Source organism: Leptopilina heterotoma, unplaced genomic scaffold, assembly GCF_015476425.1.
Source record: "Leptopilina heterotoma isolate Lh14 unplaced genomic scaffold, ASM1547642v1 Lhet_106, whole genome shotgun sequence".
NCBI classification, from domain to species: domain Eukaryota; kingdom Metazoa; phylum Arthropoda; class Insecta; order Hymenoptera; family Figitidae; genus Leptopilina; species Leptopilina heterotoma.
The window spans coordinates 614,456-635,110 of record NW_025110823.1 but is presented as its reverse complement, the minus strand read 5'-3'; the positions used below and the strand labels follow the sequence as shown (position 1 = coordinate 635,110).

At 30.9% G+C, this 20,655-nt stretch overlaps 1 protein-coding gene across 6 annotated transcripts in view; it reads right to left on the bottom strand.

The window, feature by feature from the left end:
* Nucleotides 1–20,655, bottom strand: part of LOC122502184 — a 149,424-nt gene that overhangs the window by 35,373 nt on the left and 93,396 nt on the right. For all 6 annotated transcript variants that reach the window (XM_043612132.1, XM_043612154.1, XM_043612140.1 and 3 more), the window contains 4 exons: nt 11,750–11,875; nt 7,385–7,472; nt 4,569–4,684; nt 1,023–1,083 (listed from right to left, as the gene is read on the bottom strand). In XM_043612132.1, coding sequence (XP_043468067.1) covers nt 1,023–1,083; nt 4,569–4,684; nt 7,385–7,472; nt 11,750–11,875 — 391 coding nt within the window. The remainder of the gene's footprint in view (nt 1–1,022; nt 1,084–4,568; nt 4,685–7,384; nt 7,473–11,749; nt 11,876–20,655) is intronic.

Here is a 20,655-nt window from a genome sequence, read left to right as displayed (position 1 = left end):
TTGAGCGATGCCTCATTATTACTTACTATTGAACAAAATTTCAAACAAATTACTTTTTTTATTCCCACTAAGCAAAAGTTTTATTTTTTATTTGAAAATAAAATGCTTTTAGTTATTTTGCAGAGACGCTCGATGGAGCGAAATCATTGCTGGGAGGACGATTAGTTGGACTGAGGAGCTACCGACAACTTCACCTTAGAAAAGGGGAATATGATGACTTAGGTCGACCCAACATTTTTTTTTACAAGTAACGTTGTCAGAGCTAAGCAAGCTACCGGCAGAATCTCGTGCTGCGTCACGATCTTTTGCGCGTCTTTTTTGTACGAATTACCAGTTCCTCAATTAAAAGTCATTTCTATTAATTAATTATTTGAACTATTTATTTCTGCGCGTGTGGTGATTTTTTATCAATTAACAGAATTAATTCTTATGGTTCACGCCGGCGAGATATTTCTAGAGACTGCACATCGACCGGTAAGTCCACTGATTTTCCTTCCCGATTATCTCTTTTCTCGTCTCTGCGAGGCATCGTTTTCTGCTGCCAGTGGACCTTTTTCGCCAACACCCTAGCACCCTGTGCAAATCTTGTTGTTGTGCTCCCTATACGAGTCTTACTCACGCACCTAGAGATAATTTTCGCAACCGACCATTCTTTAAATCGAACCTCGTGCCCGAGTTGTCACAATTTTCAAAAAAGTCAAAATTTTGAAACTCCGTAACTCAAAAAATATTTTATCAAATTAAAAAAATTTATATTTACAGTTCTATTAATAATAGTAACAGTTTTGCAAAGTTTCAAGAAAATTCATTTTTTGACCTGGGCAGTTAAAAAATTTGGCCCATATATCCAAAATCCATTTTCATATAGTGGCGTTTTAAACTTGACATAACTTTCGTGACGTCACGAAAATAACGCCATGAATGCATGACATTCTTTACCTGTCATAGATTTTCGTAAGGGTGCAAATGAATTTACAGTTAAATTTTATAATTTGATATTTATAAATGGTGTTATTTCTTACCGCTTATACCTGGCAACTTAATAAATAATACAGTAGAAGTTAAAGATCCTATTTTTGAGATCTGTAATCATAAACATTATGTTAATCAACAAGAGAATTTGGTAATTTGAGCCTTCACTATTTATTCCCTTGTTATACGTACGTAAAAATTTTAGATAGATTATGAGTAGAAATAGAAGGAGTTTACACCGTAAGCCTTAAATATAAGCCTCCGCGCGCATAAACGGATATACCTCCAGGAGCATATATTTGCGCCTGCGCGAGCACGTGGTCCAGGCAAACTCTTTCACAACACAGCTGCAGGCAAACACTTTGCGCAGACGCAAGTATATCCTCATGGAGGCATATCCGTTTATGCTCGCGGAGGCTTATATTTAAGGCTTACGGTGTAAACTCCTTCATAGTAATATATGTATTACACTGAAAAAAAATTCGACAGAATGTGCTTTTTACTCAGGCAATTTTTACCTAAGAACAGAAGCAATACATGTAAAGCAATTGTTTCTTTAGAAAAAAGCAATTTTTGACTATAAAAAAGGTAAAAATTGCCTTAGTTAAAATTTTTGCCTGCAAAAATTGCTTTTTTTAAAAAGAAATAATTGCTTCGCGTGTATTGGTTTTGTTCTTAGGCAAAAGTTGCCTAAGTAAAAAGCACATTCTGTCAAATTTTTTTTCAGTGTATGCTACAAGATTGGAAATTCCGAACTGTATACGATTTGTTATTGCATAAATACAATTCCTCTAGCTTCTGCCTTAGTACTTCTGCAATATACCTTATACCCTACAGACATGTGAGTTATTCCCCTGTAATCCTCCACTTCATTTCCTTCTCATTTCTTGACCCGCCCGGCCATTCTCCTTTTTCCTGTAGCACTTTTCCTTTCTTTTAAAACTGTGTAAATCCCCGTAATCATCCCCCGTCACATCTTCCCTTTACATTCTCCTTTTTTCCCCTTTGATAACTTCCAACTTTCTCTTCACCATGTCCCGTTTCCTTTTCTCTACACAAGTTTCTAACAGAAAAATTACAACCCACTTTTTTAATGAATCCCATAAACACCTTATCCTTACCAGTCCAACCCCCAACATTCCAGAACACTACACTTATTTCCTTTCCGTCCCTTCCCAATCTAAGGTCTATCCATTTAATTTAAAATGCTATAGTGTTTCATAAATACTTAATACATTTTCTACTCTTGCTTTGAAATAACACACGTGCATTAATGTGATTCCTTTAAAAAATTATTTAAAATAAAATTAAAACAAGTTATTCACGCTACAGTCATATTATATATGGGCAATTCCACGTGAGATTTCAGTCGACCTCTTAAAATCGGCCAAAAATATTTTTTTTCTATTCTGTATTGAAAAAAAACAGATACGTATTTTTTTATTATTTTTTTGGAGGCCAAATTTTTGAGTTATGAATTTTCAAAATTTTCGCTTTTTAAATGTAGGTATATTTTTAATGTCAGATAACTAAAAAAATATTGCTTCTTTTTATTTTTTGACAAGAGAAAAAAGTTTTGTTTTTCTCTCTACTTTTGAATAATCATAACAACAAATTTTTTTTTTCATTTTTTATTAAAAAAATAAAAAAATTTTATAAACAAATTAATTTTTTTTAACTTTGGGTATGATAAATTTTTAATTTTCTTTTTTTAAAACATACCTGGAAATGATAAGAAGGTTTTGCAAAAAGTTTCAGAGTGGGCCTGACAAGTTTGATGGATCCAAAAAAATAATTAAGCTGTCCATGCAGGTCGCACGCTCGTGGCACAATGGGATTTTTTTACAATTTATTATTAAAAATTGTCTAGAGCCTACAAATTTTATCGGATTTTGATTATTATTGAATTTTTAGGCTCTAAACAATTTTTAATAATAAATTGTAAAAAAATCAAATTGTGCCACGTGCGTGCGACCTGCACGGAGAGCTTAATTATTTTTTTGGACCCATCAAACTTGTCAGGCCCACTCTGAAACTTTTTGCAAAACCTTCTTATCATTTCCAGGTATGTTTTAAAAAAAGAAAATTAAAAATTTATCATACCCAAAGTTAAAAAAATTAATTTGTTTATAAAATTTTTTTATTTTTTTAATAAAAAATGAAAAAAAAATTTGTTGTTATGATTATTCAAAAGTAGAGAGAAAAACAAAACTTTTTTTCTCTTGTCAAAAAATGAAAAGAAGCAATATTTTTTGAGTTATCTGACATTAAAAATATACCTACATTTAAAAAGCGAAAATTTTGAAAATTCATAACTCAAAAATTTGGCCTCCAAAAAAATAATAAAAAAATACGTATCTGTTTTTTTTCAATACAGAATAGAAAAAAAATATTTTTGGCCGATTTTAAGAGGTCGACTGAAATCTCACGTGGAATTGCCCATGTATACTTGGCATATTTAAAACTGTCGAAGAAAATTTGATTTGCTGTTTACAATCATTAAAATTAGAAACAATTAGTTTTTATTGATAGTTTAATAGTCTTCCTGAATAAGAATTTTTTCTGTACCAATCAGTAATAAGATTTTTGTTTTACGATTTTATAATCTTCAAATTTAGAACATTTATTTCGTTATTATATTCTAATTCATGAGTGAACTGTAATCTGTTATGAAAGGAATTGAAGGCAATAACAACTCGTCGGTTGGGTGCAGAAAGGTGCCAATTCAGACTAGTCGTGAAAAACGTGCCGTTTCAGAAAACATTTGAGAAACCTGCCATTTGAGCTGAAATTTGGAAAACATGACAACTCAGAATTGACGTTCATTTTTTATTTTAAGTACAAGAAAGAAGTTGTCCATCAAATAATAAATAATCAACAAATTAATTCAATAAATAAGTCAAAAATATTCCTTTTTCAAAGAAAAATAACAATTATGCAAAAAGCATCTTGAAAAATCATTTTTGTATAACTTTATAACCTTTTCTTCGAATTATTTCGAAGGTTGACACTTTCCAAGTGTCAAAAAAAAATAAATAAAAAAATAAAAAAATAAACGTCAATTCTGAGTTGGCATGTTTTTCAAATCTCAGTTCAAATGGCAGGTTTCTCACGTGTTTTTTGAAACGGCACGTTTTTCACGACTAGTATGAATTAGCACCTTTCTGCACCCAACCGACGCGACGAACTGTAGATACTTTATTTTTTAAAACACATAAGAAAGTGTCATTAACATATCTTTAATATTAAATAATTGAAAATTTTAAATTATTAATGATAGTTTCTTCCAAGTCTTGCATAACTATGTTAGCCAGAATTGGAAAAATTGAAGCGCCCATCGGCGTGCCAAACTTTTGTCTATACTTACTTATAATTGAATTGAAAGAACATATTATTCATAATAAATACAATACTATTTAAATTCATCTTAAGGAATTTACAATTTACAATTATTTATATCTTATTTCTTATCCTCAGTTCTTGAACGAATTTGAGAACATTCGTTAAATAAAATTTATCCATGTATTAAACATCTAACATTAAAATTCTTCTGAAATAGCTAAATATTTATTATATACTATTGTGTAAAAACTCACCTGAAGTTCCAAAAGCATAGAATTCATGGTTAATAATGTAACAGGTGGATTTTTTAACTTTAAAGAGATCATTGATGTTTCATATACCATTTCGTACTGAAAATTTTGTTCATATCCTGTCAACAAAAAAGGTTTACGTAATAAGTATCAGAAATATAAAGTCTATTATAATTTAAAATTTTAATGACACTGTCCATAATAATTAAATTAGTTTAGTAAAAAATCGTACACTTTTTAATATATGAATTTGGTTTTCCTTCACCCAGAAAAGGCATAAAATATAAAATAAGAAATTCTCATTTTTTAAATAAAAATTATGTAAATTGAAGTTTTTCAAAGTTTTTTAAAACTTTTTTCGGAATCCACTTTTCTTACCTAACAATGAGTCTTCTTTTTAAATAAATGAGATATAAAAAACATGACAAACAACTTTCTTTAAATTAGTTTTATTTGATTAAAATTAGTCACACGGAGGTTTGTGAGGTTGTTGATGACGAATCCAATGTTGTTTTTCAAACAATAAAAATGTCGTACAGGAATTACATCCTATTCATTTGTTTCCTACGCTATTGAAAAAACACGTGCACACAGAAGATAAAAAGTGTTATTTTAACACCGAATTTGGTGTTAAAATAACACGCAACAAATTTAACCGTCATAGGTCAGAAACTACGAGTATGACAATTACTACAAGTATGACATGTTTTATCCAAATAGGTAATTTACACTTGCATATGTTTACTTGTTAGTAAATCCTACTTGTTGACCTAACAAAGCATAATTTTGAGGTCCCTGCATAGTTTCCAGTTGTGGACATCAAACTTTAAACATTTTAAAACAAAGGCCTGGTTCATTTACTCTTCCTTTAAATTAACTGAATGGGAAACAGGAACAGAAGCTTCTGATCTCATTTATTAATCCTTCAACAACATTACAGTAAATCAGATCATTTTATAAATTCCAGGTCTCGAACTATATCGCTAACTCATTTTGAGTAAAGAGACCTTTCCGATATAAAAGTTAGCTGTCTGAATGCTTAATTCATCCGTTATTGAGTCATTGTCAGTAATTTTTTGTGTATTTCTGAGAAGCGTACTTTCCGAATGTTTTTAGCCATGTTATGTTACTAATCTTGTTTTTCAACAGGAAAAATTTTATGATTTGACGATTTCCTACAAATCATTGGAGATAAGAATCGTTTTCTATTATTGTCTCCACTTTTCCATTTGTTAGAAATACACGACAAGTGTGGGGAATGATGTTTAGTGTCCAAGAGTTATTTAAACTTTTGCATTAAATTTGAAAACATACCGAATACCTGTTCTTCCTGAAATCAGCAAAAATTGTTCTTTCCTTTGACATATCATACTCATTACAGACAACATAAAACATCCTTTTTTTTGCTTTTTCCGAAGTTATTATGAAACGGTTAAAATATGTGCCATGTTGTCAATTCTTGAATTTTTCTTGAGTAATTTGTACGAAAGGACTTAAAATCAATGAATATGGTGTTCCTCAAGGAGCATCCCTTTCTTCTCTTCTTTTTAATGTATTCATTACTGATCTTGGTAATGATATGAAATATTGTAAATTTCTTAAATTCGCTGATGATTTTAAAATATATTTGTCTGGTCCTTTATCTTCTCTTTCTGAAATACTTCAAAAAGTCCAGTTTGATATTGATTATGTTGTCAAGTGGGCAAAGAGTAATGCATTGACGTTGAATTCGGCTAAGACCCATGCTATGGTTTTTTCTACATCGACTGTTTCGGTTAGGCAATCCTTATTAGCCCTTCCTCCTCTGTTGGTATGTAACACTCCTATTTCCTTTGAAGAGACAGTAAAGGACCTTGGTTTGGTAATGGATTGCAATCTGTCATGGAAGGAGCAAGTTTCTGGTATTTCACGTCAAACTTTTATTACTTTACGACAATTAAATCGAAATAAAGACTCTATCCCCTGTTCAACTCGCTTATTATTAGTTAAATTGCTAATTCTTCCCTTTTTTGATTATTGCTGTCATGTATATGACGATATCACTGATGAGCTTAATGTTAAGTTGGAGCGATCATTGAATGCCTGCATTCGCTTTATTTTTAATATACCTAAGTCTGAGTATATAACACAATATAGAATAAGGGCGGGGCTTTTAAATGTTGCTTCTAGAAGACAACTTTTTATTGGCAATTTGATATATTCTATTTTTAGCAGCAGAATGCCTTCATACCTATACAGCTTTTTTAATTTTAAAGATCTAAATAAAAATAATTATTCCAGGCTTCGAGAAAGAAAAAATTGTTTAATAGTTTCTTTTCATCAAACTAGTAAGATGCAAAAATCTTTTATTGTAAGAGGTGCAAGACTTTGGAATAAACTTCCTGTTAATATTAGAGATGCACCAAGTTAATTTACGTTCAAAAAGCTGTTCTTTAATTTTCTATTAAAAAAAATGGAGAATTTTTTTATATTACCTACTGGTAAATTATAGTAGTTCTTTCTTTTTTTCAGTTAAGCATAATATATTGCTTTTTGTTTTGTTTTATTTTTTTTAGCTTTTCTTGTATTAGATTATGCGTGCATTTTTCCTAATATGATTATCATATTCTGTTAGATTTTTTTTGGTTTTATCATATTGTTATGTAGTTTTATATACTTTTAAGTTACTTCTGTAATTAAAATTTTGTATATTGTTCTTTGAAGGGCTTTAAGCTCTAGGGACTTATTTTCAATAAATAAATAAATAATAAATATTTCTCTGTGCAGTAAATATAATATAAGTTTAAATTTTAATTAGGAATTTGATGAAATAAACATACCTGTGGGATTACTCAAAATAGTAATATTTATATTTAGCTCAGCCCCTCTTAATATGACAATTTTTTGGTCAAATACAATATCTGCATCCTATAAAGTAAAAAAAAATTAAAAATTTTTTTAGGTTAAGTTAGAAATTAGGCAAATGATATTGTCTTTAAAAATCCAATACCAATGGATATACATTAACTCTTCAACAAATCAATAACTTCAAGAGAGAGATAATATGTTACATTTGGAATAAGAAAATAACGGTAAGTGTAATAAAGGTCCGCGATCATTGCGACACCTCCTGTGAGATAATGTTATTTCATGCAAACATCAGTTCAGTATAAATCTATTTCAAAAACAAGTGCAAGATGATGTTAATTCACAGATTAATGCAAGAAAATTCTACTTTATTCTTCAATTCAAGATAATGATTCCCTCTCGAAATATGTGTTATTATTATTTAAATATATCATTATCTTAATTGAAAAATGAAAGAGCCCAGTAAACGAAAACTAATTGAAATGAATTAAAAAGAATTCACAAAGAGCTTTCGTGAATCCCGCTTTGTGACAAATACGAATTGGAGCCATGATGCAATTTTCCTGAATTCGTGAAACTGTATTGAACTTCCGAACCTTCTATCCGTACCAATTCACTGGACAAGTTTTGAGCCTTTAATTTTTTTCAATTCGTTAGCACGAATTCAATGCATTCCTTGGCCATTTCTTTCGAATGCGAATTCGTTTGGACAAATTGGTACATATTGAATTAAATTCAATTGAATATACAAAGAGCTTGAGTGAATCCCGCTTTGTGACAAATACGAATTGGAGCCTACCAAAAATGTTAATTCGTTTCAATTCATTTGAATTAGTTTTTTTTACTGGGAGAATTGTCTTGCATTAATATGTGAGTTAACTTTATCTTGCACTTGTTTTTGAGATAGATTTATACTGAACTGACGTTTGAAATAACATTATCTCGTCAGGAGGCGTCGATTGTCACCTTAGTAGTAATCAATATTTATAAAATTAATCGATCTTTTTATTTTCCACAAAAAATTAAAATTTTTCTTAACACTTTAAAATAATTATTCTAAAATAAAAAATTAAACAATTGGTATATAATTACACTGGACCACAAAGGGAAATTGAGGTGGACATCTAAGCATATGTGGCCTTTATGTTTTTGGGGTCTCTGATTACGATCCAGGTGACCATATGACTTCATTACGTCAGCATCAAGGTCAAATTAAGGTCAAAAACCTTAATTCGAAATATTTCATTTTTCCAACACCGGTTCAAGATGACCTTCAATTGACCTTGAAAGGTTGGTTAATAAAAATGGTCAAAACGTATTCGGACGTAAAATTTTCTGTTCTTTCCGAATCCGGGGTCAAAAAAATTAAATATTGCAAAATAAGGTGTTTGACCTTGATTTTAATAAATAACTTAAAATAGTGGCATTTCATTAGAAATTTAATAGGCTTTCCAATGCAACTTAAAAAAAGGATCTAACTTTATTTTTAACCGAGTTATCACTGTTTCTGTGCGGGTGTGTTTTTTAATAGCTCGAGATGTTAGCATTCGCACAATTTCGGACGGTAGTGTAGGTTTCATGAATTACAACTATGGATTTAAATAATGTTATATTTTATTAAAAGAAAGTGAAAAGTAGTTACAATTTTGGTTTTAATAAGTCATAAATTTTGTTATTGTTGAAGTATAATACGTGAAATTATTTTATTCTAAATTTTAAATTTAAAACTAAGTGAGCGGGTTTACCCCAGTCTCCCCTAAAAGTCACAGACAGTCAATCCAATTCAAGGACTTAATCCGGAATGATTTTGGTATAATATTGAACTTGTATATTAAAAACAATTTGTTTTAAATTCAGATAAATTCAAACTATAATTATAATTTAATATGACAAAAACCTGAACATAACCAGATTAATTCCGGACTTAATCGGAATAATATTCCGGATTCACTGCACTGAAAAAATTAATTTAGTACATTTTACGAAACTAATTTTGGAATAGCGGATACGGAGAGGAGTTTAGTATAAGATAAAACAGAATCAATAGTAATATATGATGACTGCGTTTCTCGAAAACTCAAAAAAAATTCTATGGAATTCACAAATGATCGGTTGGACGTTCTAATTCAAGAGTTTTGTAAAATGTTTAGCCTGAAGCGCATGCGCCACGGAAAAAAATATTCACGGAGAAAAAAACGAATAAAGCAGAAAAAAGAATTTCTTAATGTACCAATGAGCTCTCAAGACCATTTTTTCTCGTCTTCTATAGGAGATAGATGATTGGTTCGACACATGTGACTGCACTCTACAACGCAATGGTTCGCTTGGATTGGCTTATTTTATTCTGACACTAACTTAACGGAAATACGCATACATATAAACGAATTCTGACGCAACGCACATACAATATAACTCGCACTTGTAGATGAAAGAATTGAGTTTCTTTATATACTAACTGAGGAGATTAAAACTGCGCTTGTGAGAAATGTCAATATACTGAATATTAATTTTTAAAAAAATCATTTTTTTAAAAGTTATACAAAATATTTTATGGTTTTTAAAATAACATTTTTTGATTATAATTAGTTATAAAATCTCTAGATAAAATTTTTCAATTTTTAGAAAATAATTTTATTCTTAATTTTAAATTATAAATAAATTGACAAAAAATTTTCAAAATTAAATTCAAACTCAAAAAATGTTTATATTAAATTGTCTAAAATTTGAAGTAATAACAGTTAAAACTTGAGAAATTAATATATATATTGTCATCGGTAAATATTATGATAAACTATAAAATTTATTGGACTGTAAATTAAAAGAAATTAATAATAATTAAAAGTTTGGATTACAAAAGCACATAAAAAATGTTACGAATTTGGAACAATGAAATGTGAAATACGTAAAAGAAAACAATTATCCAAATGTTACCGGCAGGTAAAGCAGTTCTCTTTTTCCTTCCATATTATCTCTATATACAGCAGACAAGTTAATACCGACGCGACGAGACAAGCTTCAACATATCTATTTATAACGCGACTTTTGGTACACTCCGTATAGAATTTTACGAAACTTTGTGTTCGAGAATTCACGATAGACAGCGAAGTGGAAACTCAAACCACGCGTTTTTAGATTGCACGAAACATTTTTACCATTTTCTGATAAAATGTTCACCAGAAAATACGAAACATTTCTACATTCAAGCTTGTTTTATAAATTACAACACTGGTTGCAGTTTCTAGACAATTGTTCTGCTTAAAGTAGTGAAAGTTTCTGGGTTTTTGAAAAACTTCGTCTAGGAATCTTAAATATCCGCTAGTGCGAAATTAGTTTCGTAAAATCTGCTGAACTTATTTTTTCCGTGTGGTTATACACAAACCGTATAAAGTTCGGATTTATCCGGATTAATTTCGGGTGACAAAAACCTGACCATAAACCGCACTGTTTCGGACAAATTTCCGATTAGTCCGAAATCTGTCCGGTTTTTTAACCAGGGAAGGCACGCTGCTTTTGGCAAAAATTCTTAAAGTTGAAATATTTGCTCAACTTGTTACACGGTGGTTTTTTAAGTCTCTGACACCGAATGTTAAGTCACTTTTACGAAGTTCAAGAGGCGGACCTAATATGACTGACTGCAAAATTTAAAGCTAATCAGGTGGGTTTAAAATTTGTTAATCATCATTATTTTTGGCTTACTGTTAATTCTTTACATATTTTTAGAAATAATAGTTAAATATGTTCAGATTAAAGATATATATAATTTATTTAATCTCAAAATCATAATAGTTTTGCTAAAATTAGGGTTTTAAAATACTCATGTTTCAAAAAATTAGTGACTTTGTTGTCGAATTATTTAATTAAAGTTGTTTTTCTAACACGTTATACTTTGTTTTCTATGTATAACTTGAAGGGCTAATTGTTAGCCGAGATCAGAATCTGGGTCAAAACCGGCGCAGCCTAGCTATACAAAAGTTTCGAATCAAGAGTTCCAAACTAAAAGTCCCAATCCAAATGTTCCAATATAAGAAAGTTCAAATATAACAACGCCTTCATAATTCTAAATTCTTCTCAATAAAGGTCTTTAAAATATCCATTTAGTAATAATAAAAGAATCTTAGCTTTTGAAATGAGTATTCCGTAAACATAAAAATATCTTCTAGTACAACTTAATAATTGCAAAGGTCAGTCGCTGAGATAAGACTCAGTTTAGGAATGAATTTCATTTATTACAGTATTGGTATTATTAATACTTTTTTGACAATTATAAACAAATATTCTACCTTTCTAACTTCTGATATTATCAATACTTTTTCAATATTTATAAACAAATATTTTACCTTTCCAACTTCTGCGGACCTGCAGTCAGCGATATATAGTGATTTTGAAAACATTAATGTAGATCTAGCTCTTTCCACATTAATGGTGATTGTCGTATTAGTTTCTCTAACGGGTTGTCCAGTATCCTTAACAAAATTAAAAACATAAATTATTATTAGAAAATATTAACCCATTTAGTCCCAAAATTTCGAATTTTTCTCTTCACATTTGCACTTACGATTTTCAAAGATGGTGGGTTAAAAAAATTGTACATCATGTTTTTTATGTATTTTTTCGCCCTCTTTTAGAATTTGCAAGAAAATTTAATTTTTGACTTAGGGATTAAAAGTTATGATTGTTTAAACAAAAAAATACAAAATTTTTTGGTTTTTGTTTTATTAAAACTATATTTTTGATTGGAAATCGCTTCAGGAAAAATTTGGACTGACAAAATATCGCGTCCAAAATGTATGACCTTTCATTTAGGCATTGCTAAAAATTTTAATTTTTTCGAAATTCAAAATGTCATGTCGGCTCAAAAATGGACCACAAAATATCTAAAACTTTTAATAGTCAGAAAAATAAATTCTAGACACATTTTCTCATCATAAATGACTGAAATTAGTATATAAATAACATCTTTGATAAAATTTTATCACTATGACTAATTTAACAATATTTTAAACAATTTTTATAAACAATTTTTTTTTAAATCACAAATATTGAAAAAAATTTGTTTCTTTAAATATCGCTCTTATTTTGATAGTTGTAATGAATGTTGAGAATAAAAATTGTTTAACATTATTATTTAACAATGTTATAAACAATTTTATAAACAAATTAAGAATTGACAATAATTGAAGCTGAAAAATAGTGTCTTTTTTTCACCGACTTTTTTACTGTTCTCTTAATGAATCTTTGAGGTGAAAATTATTGACTACAATTATTTAACAATATAACAATATATTATATATAACAGTTATAACAATTGTTATCAATAAATTTCAAATTAACAACAAGTAAACATGTAAAAATTTCGTTTTTTCATTTACTATTTTTTTCTATAGGATTAATGAATCTTGAAACTTTAATTTATCTACTAATATTTTTCAATAAAGTTATAAACAATTGTTGTAAACAAACTACATTTTAACAACAATTGAATATAGAAAAATAGTTTTTTCTTTTAATATTCTTTTTTCTATGTCATTTCTATGAGAGAGTGATGTAAATACTAGCACTTTACCTTCAGTTATTGTAAATAAATAATTTGTTTACAAGAATTGTTTATAACTTTTTTAAAAATATTTAGAATTAAACTTAAGTTTCAAGATATATGAACCCTATAGAAAAAAGAATATTGGAAGAAAAAAGGATTTTATTATATTCAATTATTGTTAATATGTACTTTGTTTACAATAATTGTTTACAATTTTATTAAAAAATATTAGTAGGTAATTATAGTAAAGGAGAATGAAACGAAAACATTCGGACAAATAGTTTTTAAAAATTAGTTTACTTTACTTACTTAGCAGGTAAATTAAAGTTTCAAGATTCATTAATTCAATAGAAAAAAATAGTAAAGGAAAAAACTAAATTTTTACATGTTTACTTATTGTTAACTTGAAATTTGTTTATAACAATTGTTTATAAATTTGTTAAATAATTGTGATCAATAATTTTTACCTCAAAGATTTATTAAGAGAACTGTAAAAAAGTCGGTGGAAGAAGACACTATTTTTCAGCTTCAATTATTGTCAATTCTTAATTTGTTTATAAAATTGTTAAATAATAATGTTAAACAATTTTTATTCTCAACATTCATTGCAACTATCAAAATAAGAGCGATATGTAAGCAAACAAATTTTTTTCAGGGTCAGAATTTCCCAAACGGATCACCTAAAACTAAAAAATTTTCTTTTTGAACCTAAAAAAAATTAAAATTGTATTATAATATTATTGTATATTGTTGTAAAAAATAAGCCTCAATTAAAAAAAAAGTTATTAATTAAAAACTGCAGCTGTGTAGAGCTTTACATGACGTTAAACTCGCCCCACGCACATTGGCATTTTTTACAATTTACTGTTCAAAATTGTCTAGAGTCTACAAATATCGGATTTTGATGATCTTGGTCTTAAATTGAAGGGGATAAAATTTCTAAGAGATCCCTCTAAACCAATTTTTGGATTTTTAAATTGTTGATATTTTTTCTTGTTACTCAAAGTTAACAATTTGCAATATTTTTAGAAAAAATCATGTTTATTTTTTTATTGCAAATGATTGAAATCAATTTAAATTAGTCTAGCATGACCACAAGACATATAATAATGCATAATGCAATTTACTTAAATTGTTGCAAACATTGTTAATTAACAAATACATAACTTTGGTTCTTTTTAATAAAAAATCCTTTTTTTTTGCAGACAAATTTATGTTTATTTAAGTAATTTATGTCCATTTTAGTAAAATATTATTTTGAATTTAATAATTACCATTGTTATTAACAATCATATGAACAATAATCTAGTTATCAATAATAATAAAGTAGAGCTTTAAATGACTTTAAACTCGTTAAAATAAGAAAAATAATTTTTCTGTTTGCAGAAATAAGCCATTTATTTGTTTAAAAAGTAAATAATTGTTTATCTTAATAAATTTTTCAAGTTTTTGAAAGAATGTACATATGATATAAACATTTCATTTTTTTTGTTCACGGAGGAGAAGAGGAAAATGCTTTAAACGCATGCTCAGGAAGTTCCCACTTACGCTGGGGTATGTCGGGCTCAGCACAAAATGCTAGGATAAAAAAATAAACCTTTCGCATACCTGCTTTATAGTCACTACTACCAACTAAAAACCTCAGCTTCTTGATCCCCTGGGTTTCGATTTCGAACCTTCTATCCACCCACGGAACTACCTTGCGGCTTCAGACTTCGCAGATGAATGGTCCCATTTAGTCGCCGGCGCGACTCTTCCGTGCCGTTCTTGTTCTGGCCTTATTTCCTCCTTGTCCTTGACAAAGTCTTCTTTACTTCCTCTAGGGCAGTTCTGAAGACTCTGCATCCTCCTGATATGTTCTCCTTTTCCCCGAACTTCGCCTGGCATAAGAAACAGCATGGGCTTTTCTTACAATCTGCTATCTTATGTCCGGCTTCTCCGCACTTGAAGCACGCAGCCGACCTGTCTACTGCTTGGCAATCTCTACCTATATGGCCATAGTCATGGCACCTATGACACCTTGTGACCATATTTCTACTTCTTATCTTGCAGGAGACGAACCCAATCTTTCTGTGCCCGATTTTCTCCAGCTTATCAGCGTCTTCCTGGCTGGTGACCACGACAGCGAGCTTTGCTCCTAGCTTGTTTAGTCCAAGGACCGTCACCTTCCTGCTTCTTGCTGGTACTGTAGAAACCTTCTCCAGGGCACCCAGTACGTCTTCTTTTTCTGTAAGGGCATCCATATCGCAGATTTCCAACGTAGTTCGCCGGTCCGCCATCTGCACCTTACCTAGTGCTCCAATGACCCTTGTCACCTCCTCGGTGAACAACGCCTTACTTGAAGTCCCTCCAATTTTCGTTGTTGTGGCTGTCTTCTGTCCATGACTGAATTTGACTTTGGTGCCGACTTGGTACCCTTGCCTTCAGTCCTTTTAGGAGGTCCCTCTTCCTTCTTCCTCTTTATGTCCTTCACAAACTCTGGACCACTTCTATTCCGCTTCTGACTCTTCAAGACAACGTTTCTTAGCATTGCTGCCTTGAGACGGTCACGTCTTATCCTTCGGTCTTTGCGTGCTTCTTCTGACCATGTTAATCCCTGGTAGAACTTCTCATCTTTTCTGGCCGCTGCTGCGTGCTTCTCCTTCACATCCTGTATAAGCGATGTTATGCTTCTGAGTCCATCCTTGATTGTCAAACTGACACTTCTCTGAACGTCACAGAACTTCAGCATCTTGCTGACCTCATCCTCCATTTTTATAATGCTCGCTGCCTCTTCCTCTCGCAGCTTAATGCATTCCTCTCGATCTTCATTGCAGTTAGCAATGTCAATCGCAGAAGCATTACTGAAGACAGAAATGTTGCTGGCTTGACTTGTGATGCTGCTCGTGCTTCCTCTTCTCTCCACCTTCTCCACGTTGATATGTGGTACAGTAGGTTTCAATTATGCCTTCTTAGTTTGAACGTGTCGCACTCATATGTTTCCATGGAAACATATAAGTGCGACACGTTTATACTAGGAAGGCATTTCTGAAACCTACTGTACTACCAACGCGTTGTTGCCCTCCTGCATCCGTGGGCCACTGGCCATCGTCCTCACGCTAGGCGCTTGACGATCGGAACCAGTGAGGGATTTAGCCGAAGCAATACCCCGCAGGAACTCTTCCTCGTTTTTACAATCGCTCATGATAAATGTTTTTTGCTGGTTTTGGTCCGCGTCGAGACAAGGCCGTTGATACTTAATAAATACCAACGCTTAGATAATGAAAGTAGGGGAAAGTTGTACGAGATGATCCCCTGTGGCAAGATGATCCTTTTGAATTTCGGAGAGCCTATTAGCGTCACCTTTTAGGCAAATACGGTAATACGTTACCAATGAAATACCTATGAATCAGTCAAAGTGTCAAATTCTATTGAAAAAAATAAAAATTTCACTTTTGATCTAAGGAAAGCTTAACTTTGTATTTAGCCCATTAACGCCCAGACGGACGAAAAATTTTAATTGACTTTGAGGACCTGGTTTTCTATAAGAGTGTAAACAAAAAAATTGGCACATATTAATTTTAAAGTAAAATTTACTCCTCTTTCAGATTCTGCTCTTAGAATTTGTTTATAACAAATTGTTAAAAAGTTATAAACAATTTTTTCCAAAAAAACACGATTTTTCGAGAATAAAATTTCTTTTTAGACGTATTTTCACTGGAAAAATGAAAATGGATGCTCTCAAAAGATCAAAATATCGCGTCCATGGACTCTCAGCTACAAAACCCTAAATAAAAATTTTTTTTTTTAAAATGGCGGACTTCAAAATGGCGGACGACAATATCGCGGCAAAAACTAAAAAAATGGCTCACATATGAAATATAGTGCTCCACCTTTTTCAAGTCACTGAAATCAACTGAAACTCGTTACTCGGGAGGTTTTTGGGGTCGCTGATTGCAAATATGATGTTAGTTTTCCAAAATTCAAAATGGCGGATCCAATATGGCGGACGAGTATTGTAAAAATTTATTGGATTCACTTGGAACTGATTTCTCGGGGGTTTTTGGGGTCGCTGATTACGAATATGATGTTAGTTTGCCAAAATTCAAAATGGCGGATCCAATATGGCGGTCGCAAATTTAAAAACTCTTCGAATTTGTCTGAATCTTGTCAGTAGGTGGTTTTTGGGGTCGCTGATTACGAATCTGATGGCAATTTTTAAAATTTCAAAATGTCGAAGGCAGATTTTTTAATTCAAATATTTATTTCACTATCTAAAGAGCTGGTTCTGCTTGTTTACTGTCGATTTATTCACTGTTGCCCAATATTTTTAACTATGCTCACAACTAGGGCGATGCTGCGCCTGTTGTTTTCGCCAAGACCTGGTATGCCAAAGTAATCGCATTACTAGTTTTGGAGATAAGCAATAGTGCGTCAATATTTATTTATTTAATTAAGATTAAAGTTCCTAGGGCTTAAAGCCCTTCAAGAAACAAAATAGATACATAATTTTAGTAGATAAAAATAATGCTAATACAATTCGTAAATTATTTTAATCCTAATATAGCTGCAAAGAAAGTTATAACATCAAAAATAGAATTCATTTTCTTATATATAATCTATATCACAAAAATAACAAAAGTTTTACCAATATGTTATCTCAAATGTAATTACTGCAGTACTGCTTATTGGAATTGCACCAGCATCGCTTGCAACACTGGTCATCGGTACTGCGCCAGCATTTGTGTTTTGCAGGGTAAATATTAGAAATGTCTACAAAGCGTAAGTCAAAGCGGCAAAAAGTTTTATATGAGGCCGAAAGTTTTGAAGTTGAGGAACATGATGAACACCTAGATGTGCTCATGCTACCAAACTCGAATGATTCTGGCGAATCTGATTCAGATGATAATACTATACTCCAAATCAATCAAAGTTAGATCCGGATCATATTTTTGAATGGGTTGAACGTGAAAAGAAGTATGATCCTCAGTATAAAAATGAAACTTATATATCTGATAGCGTTGCAAAGAAAATTCGGTCATCCTCGTCAACGGAACTATTCGAATACTTCTTTTCCATGGAGCTAAAAGAATTAATATTAGAAGCAACATATAAGAATGATTGTCAAATTTCGTTGACTGAATTAGACAAATTTTTTGGAATAATTATTTTGTTTATTCTTAACCAAAGAAAATCTCAAAGAGATTGTTGGTCTCAGAATCATCTTCTGGCTTGTGAAGCTGTAGCTAGGGCTATGAGTCGTAACAAGTTTGAAGATATCAAGTCCAAGCTGAAGCTATCTAAGCCTGGAGATGAAAATTCTGATGATAGAGCTTGTAGAGTAAGAGGTCCTTTGGAAATTTAAAGAAAAATGCGAGTCAGTTCGGTTATTTTTCATCTGCTTGATCAGTTGACGAAATGATGGTAAAGTTTCGGGAAAGAACTATCTTGAAGCAGTTTATACGAAACAAGCCTGTCCGTTTCAGCATCAAAATGTGGGCTCTTTGCAGTTCCGAAGAGTTCTTATTCGATTGTGACATTTATTGTGGCAAGAATTCCAAAAGTTTTTTCTTCGGCAACGAAGAAAAGCTGAATAAATGTGCCTTAGGTAGCTGCGTTGTCGTTGGTCTTCTCCAAAACCTTCTTTCTTCTGTTGCACCCAGAAATATAGTGAAATATCACGTGTATTTTGACAACTTTTTTACAAGTCCCGACTTACTGGTTCATCTGAAGAAGGTTGGTTTGCGGGCAACAGGGACAGTCAGAGCTAATCGATTTGAAGTAAAAAATTCGATTAGTGAAAAAGATCCAAAAGGCACATTTATCGTCAAGCATGACAAATGCAGTGGTGTCAATTATGTCACAGTAAAAGATTCGAAAGTAGTCTCTATACTGTCAACACTGGCAGGTGTTACACCAATGAGTTTAGTCAAGAGATATTCTTCGGAGACAAAAAGCAAAGTGGATATAGAATTTCCTAATGCTTTTAAAACTTACAACAAGTTTATGGGCGGAGAAGACTTGCACGACGCACATTGCAGCAATTTAATGCCATGCATAAGGTCGAAGAAATGGACTTGGGTAATACTCATGAGACTCCATCAAGCATCAATCACGAATGCAACGGTACTAAGAAATTTAGTTGTTCCAGAAAAAAAATTGGTACTAAAGACATGGCTATACAGATTGCAGAGACATACCTAAAAAAATCCGACTCTTTAAGAAACCACAAAGTTCGAAGAGTTGAACAAAAACTGCTCTAATTTCTTCCAGTGCAGTTCTAGAACGCAACGAAAATGCGTGTAGTGTGACGAATATTTATGCGTTTCCTGTTTTCAGGATTTCCACATTTAAAAAGTAAAAAATAGACAAAAAAATATAAAAAACAAAAAAACATTCAAAAAACAAAAAAAAATATAAAAAAACAAAAAAAATATTTAAACAAGACTCCTTTATGTCCACCTCCACGCGGTAAGAGTCGGGGAACGGCGAATTATTCACCAGAAAACAGACCAAAACATTTCAAGCAATATGGAGTCATTTTAAAAAAAATTTTCCGCCATTTTGAATTTTGGAAAACTAACATCATATTCGTAATCAGCGACCCATTTTTTTAGTTTTTGTCGACATATTGTCGTCAGCCATTTTAAAAAAAAAATTTTTTATTCAGGGTTCTGTAGCTGAGGGTCCATTGACGCGATATTTTGATCTTTTGAGACCATCCATTTACATTTTTCTAGTGAAAATACGTCTAAAAAGAAATTTTTTTCTCGAAAAATCGTGTTTTTTTGGAAAAAATTGTTTATAACTTTTTAACAATTTGTTATAAACAAATCTTAAGATCAGAATCTGAAAGAGGAGTAAATTTTACTTTAAAAATAATATGTGCCAATTTTTTTGTTTACATTCTTATAGAAAACCAGGTCCTCAAAGTCAATTGAAATTTTTCGTCCGTCTGGGCGTTAATGGGTTAGATAATCATTCTTACGCAAAATCTGATTAGAACCCCAGTAGCACGTAATATTACAGCGATATTGGGAACATTGCCTTAACATTACCAATATTGCCTCAGTGTTGTGGCATATTGCTGGGATGTTCCCAATGTTACGTGCTACTTGGGAATAATATTTAAAATATTTAAATTCGTATAAAGAGTTTTATCAAAATTTTTAATAATAATTTAATTCTTTTGTGAAAATAAATAAAATAAAATTTGTAAATACGTCAAGAATATTAAAATTTGAAAAAAGAATAGCAATTTTTATTAATGAATTATTTAATAATACAGGGTTGCCACAAAAAATTAATTCTGTTTATCACTGACTTTTCTCTGATTTCCAGACAAAATTTTGACTTTTTCCATGACTCTAAAGAATATTCTGATTCATACTTAAAAAATTATTAGATAAAAATATAATATTCTATTACATTTACTTACGAATTTCTTAAATTGTAAAATTATTCGCAAACATCAATAACTAAATTTTTAAATAAATATTTAATTCTTATTTTCCCATAGGAATTAAAATTCTCCAAAACATTGAAATTCAAACATTTTTAATCCTAGCAGGAGTACGTTAATTTACTTACCCTCTAAGGAGTAACTGGGGTGTCCCGACACCCCACGCTTTAAACTTGTTTTATAAGGTTTATATTTGACGTAAAAAAAATTTATTGTAATGAATTGATTGGTTTTTTAGTAAGGAATGCAATAATATTATTCATATT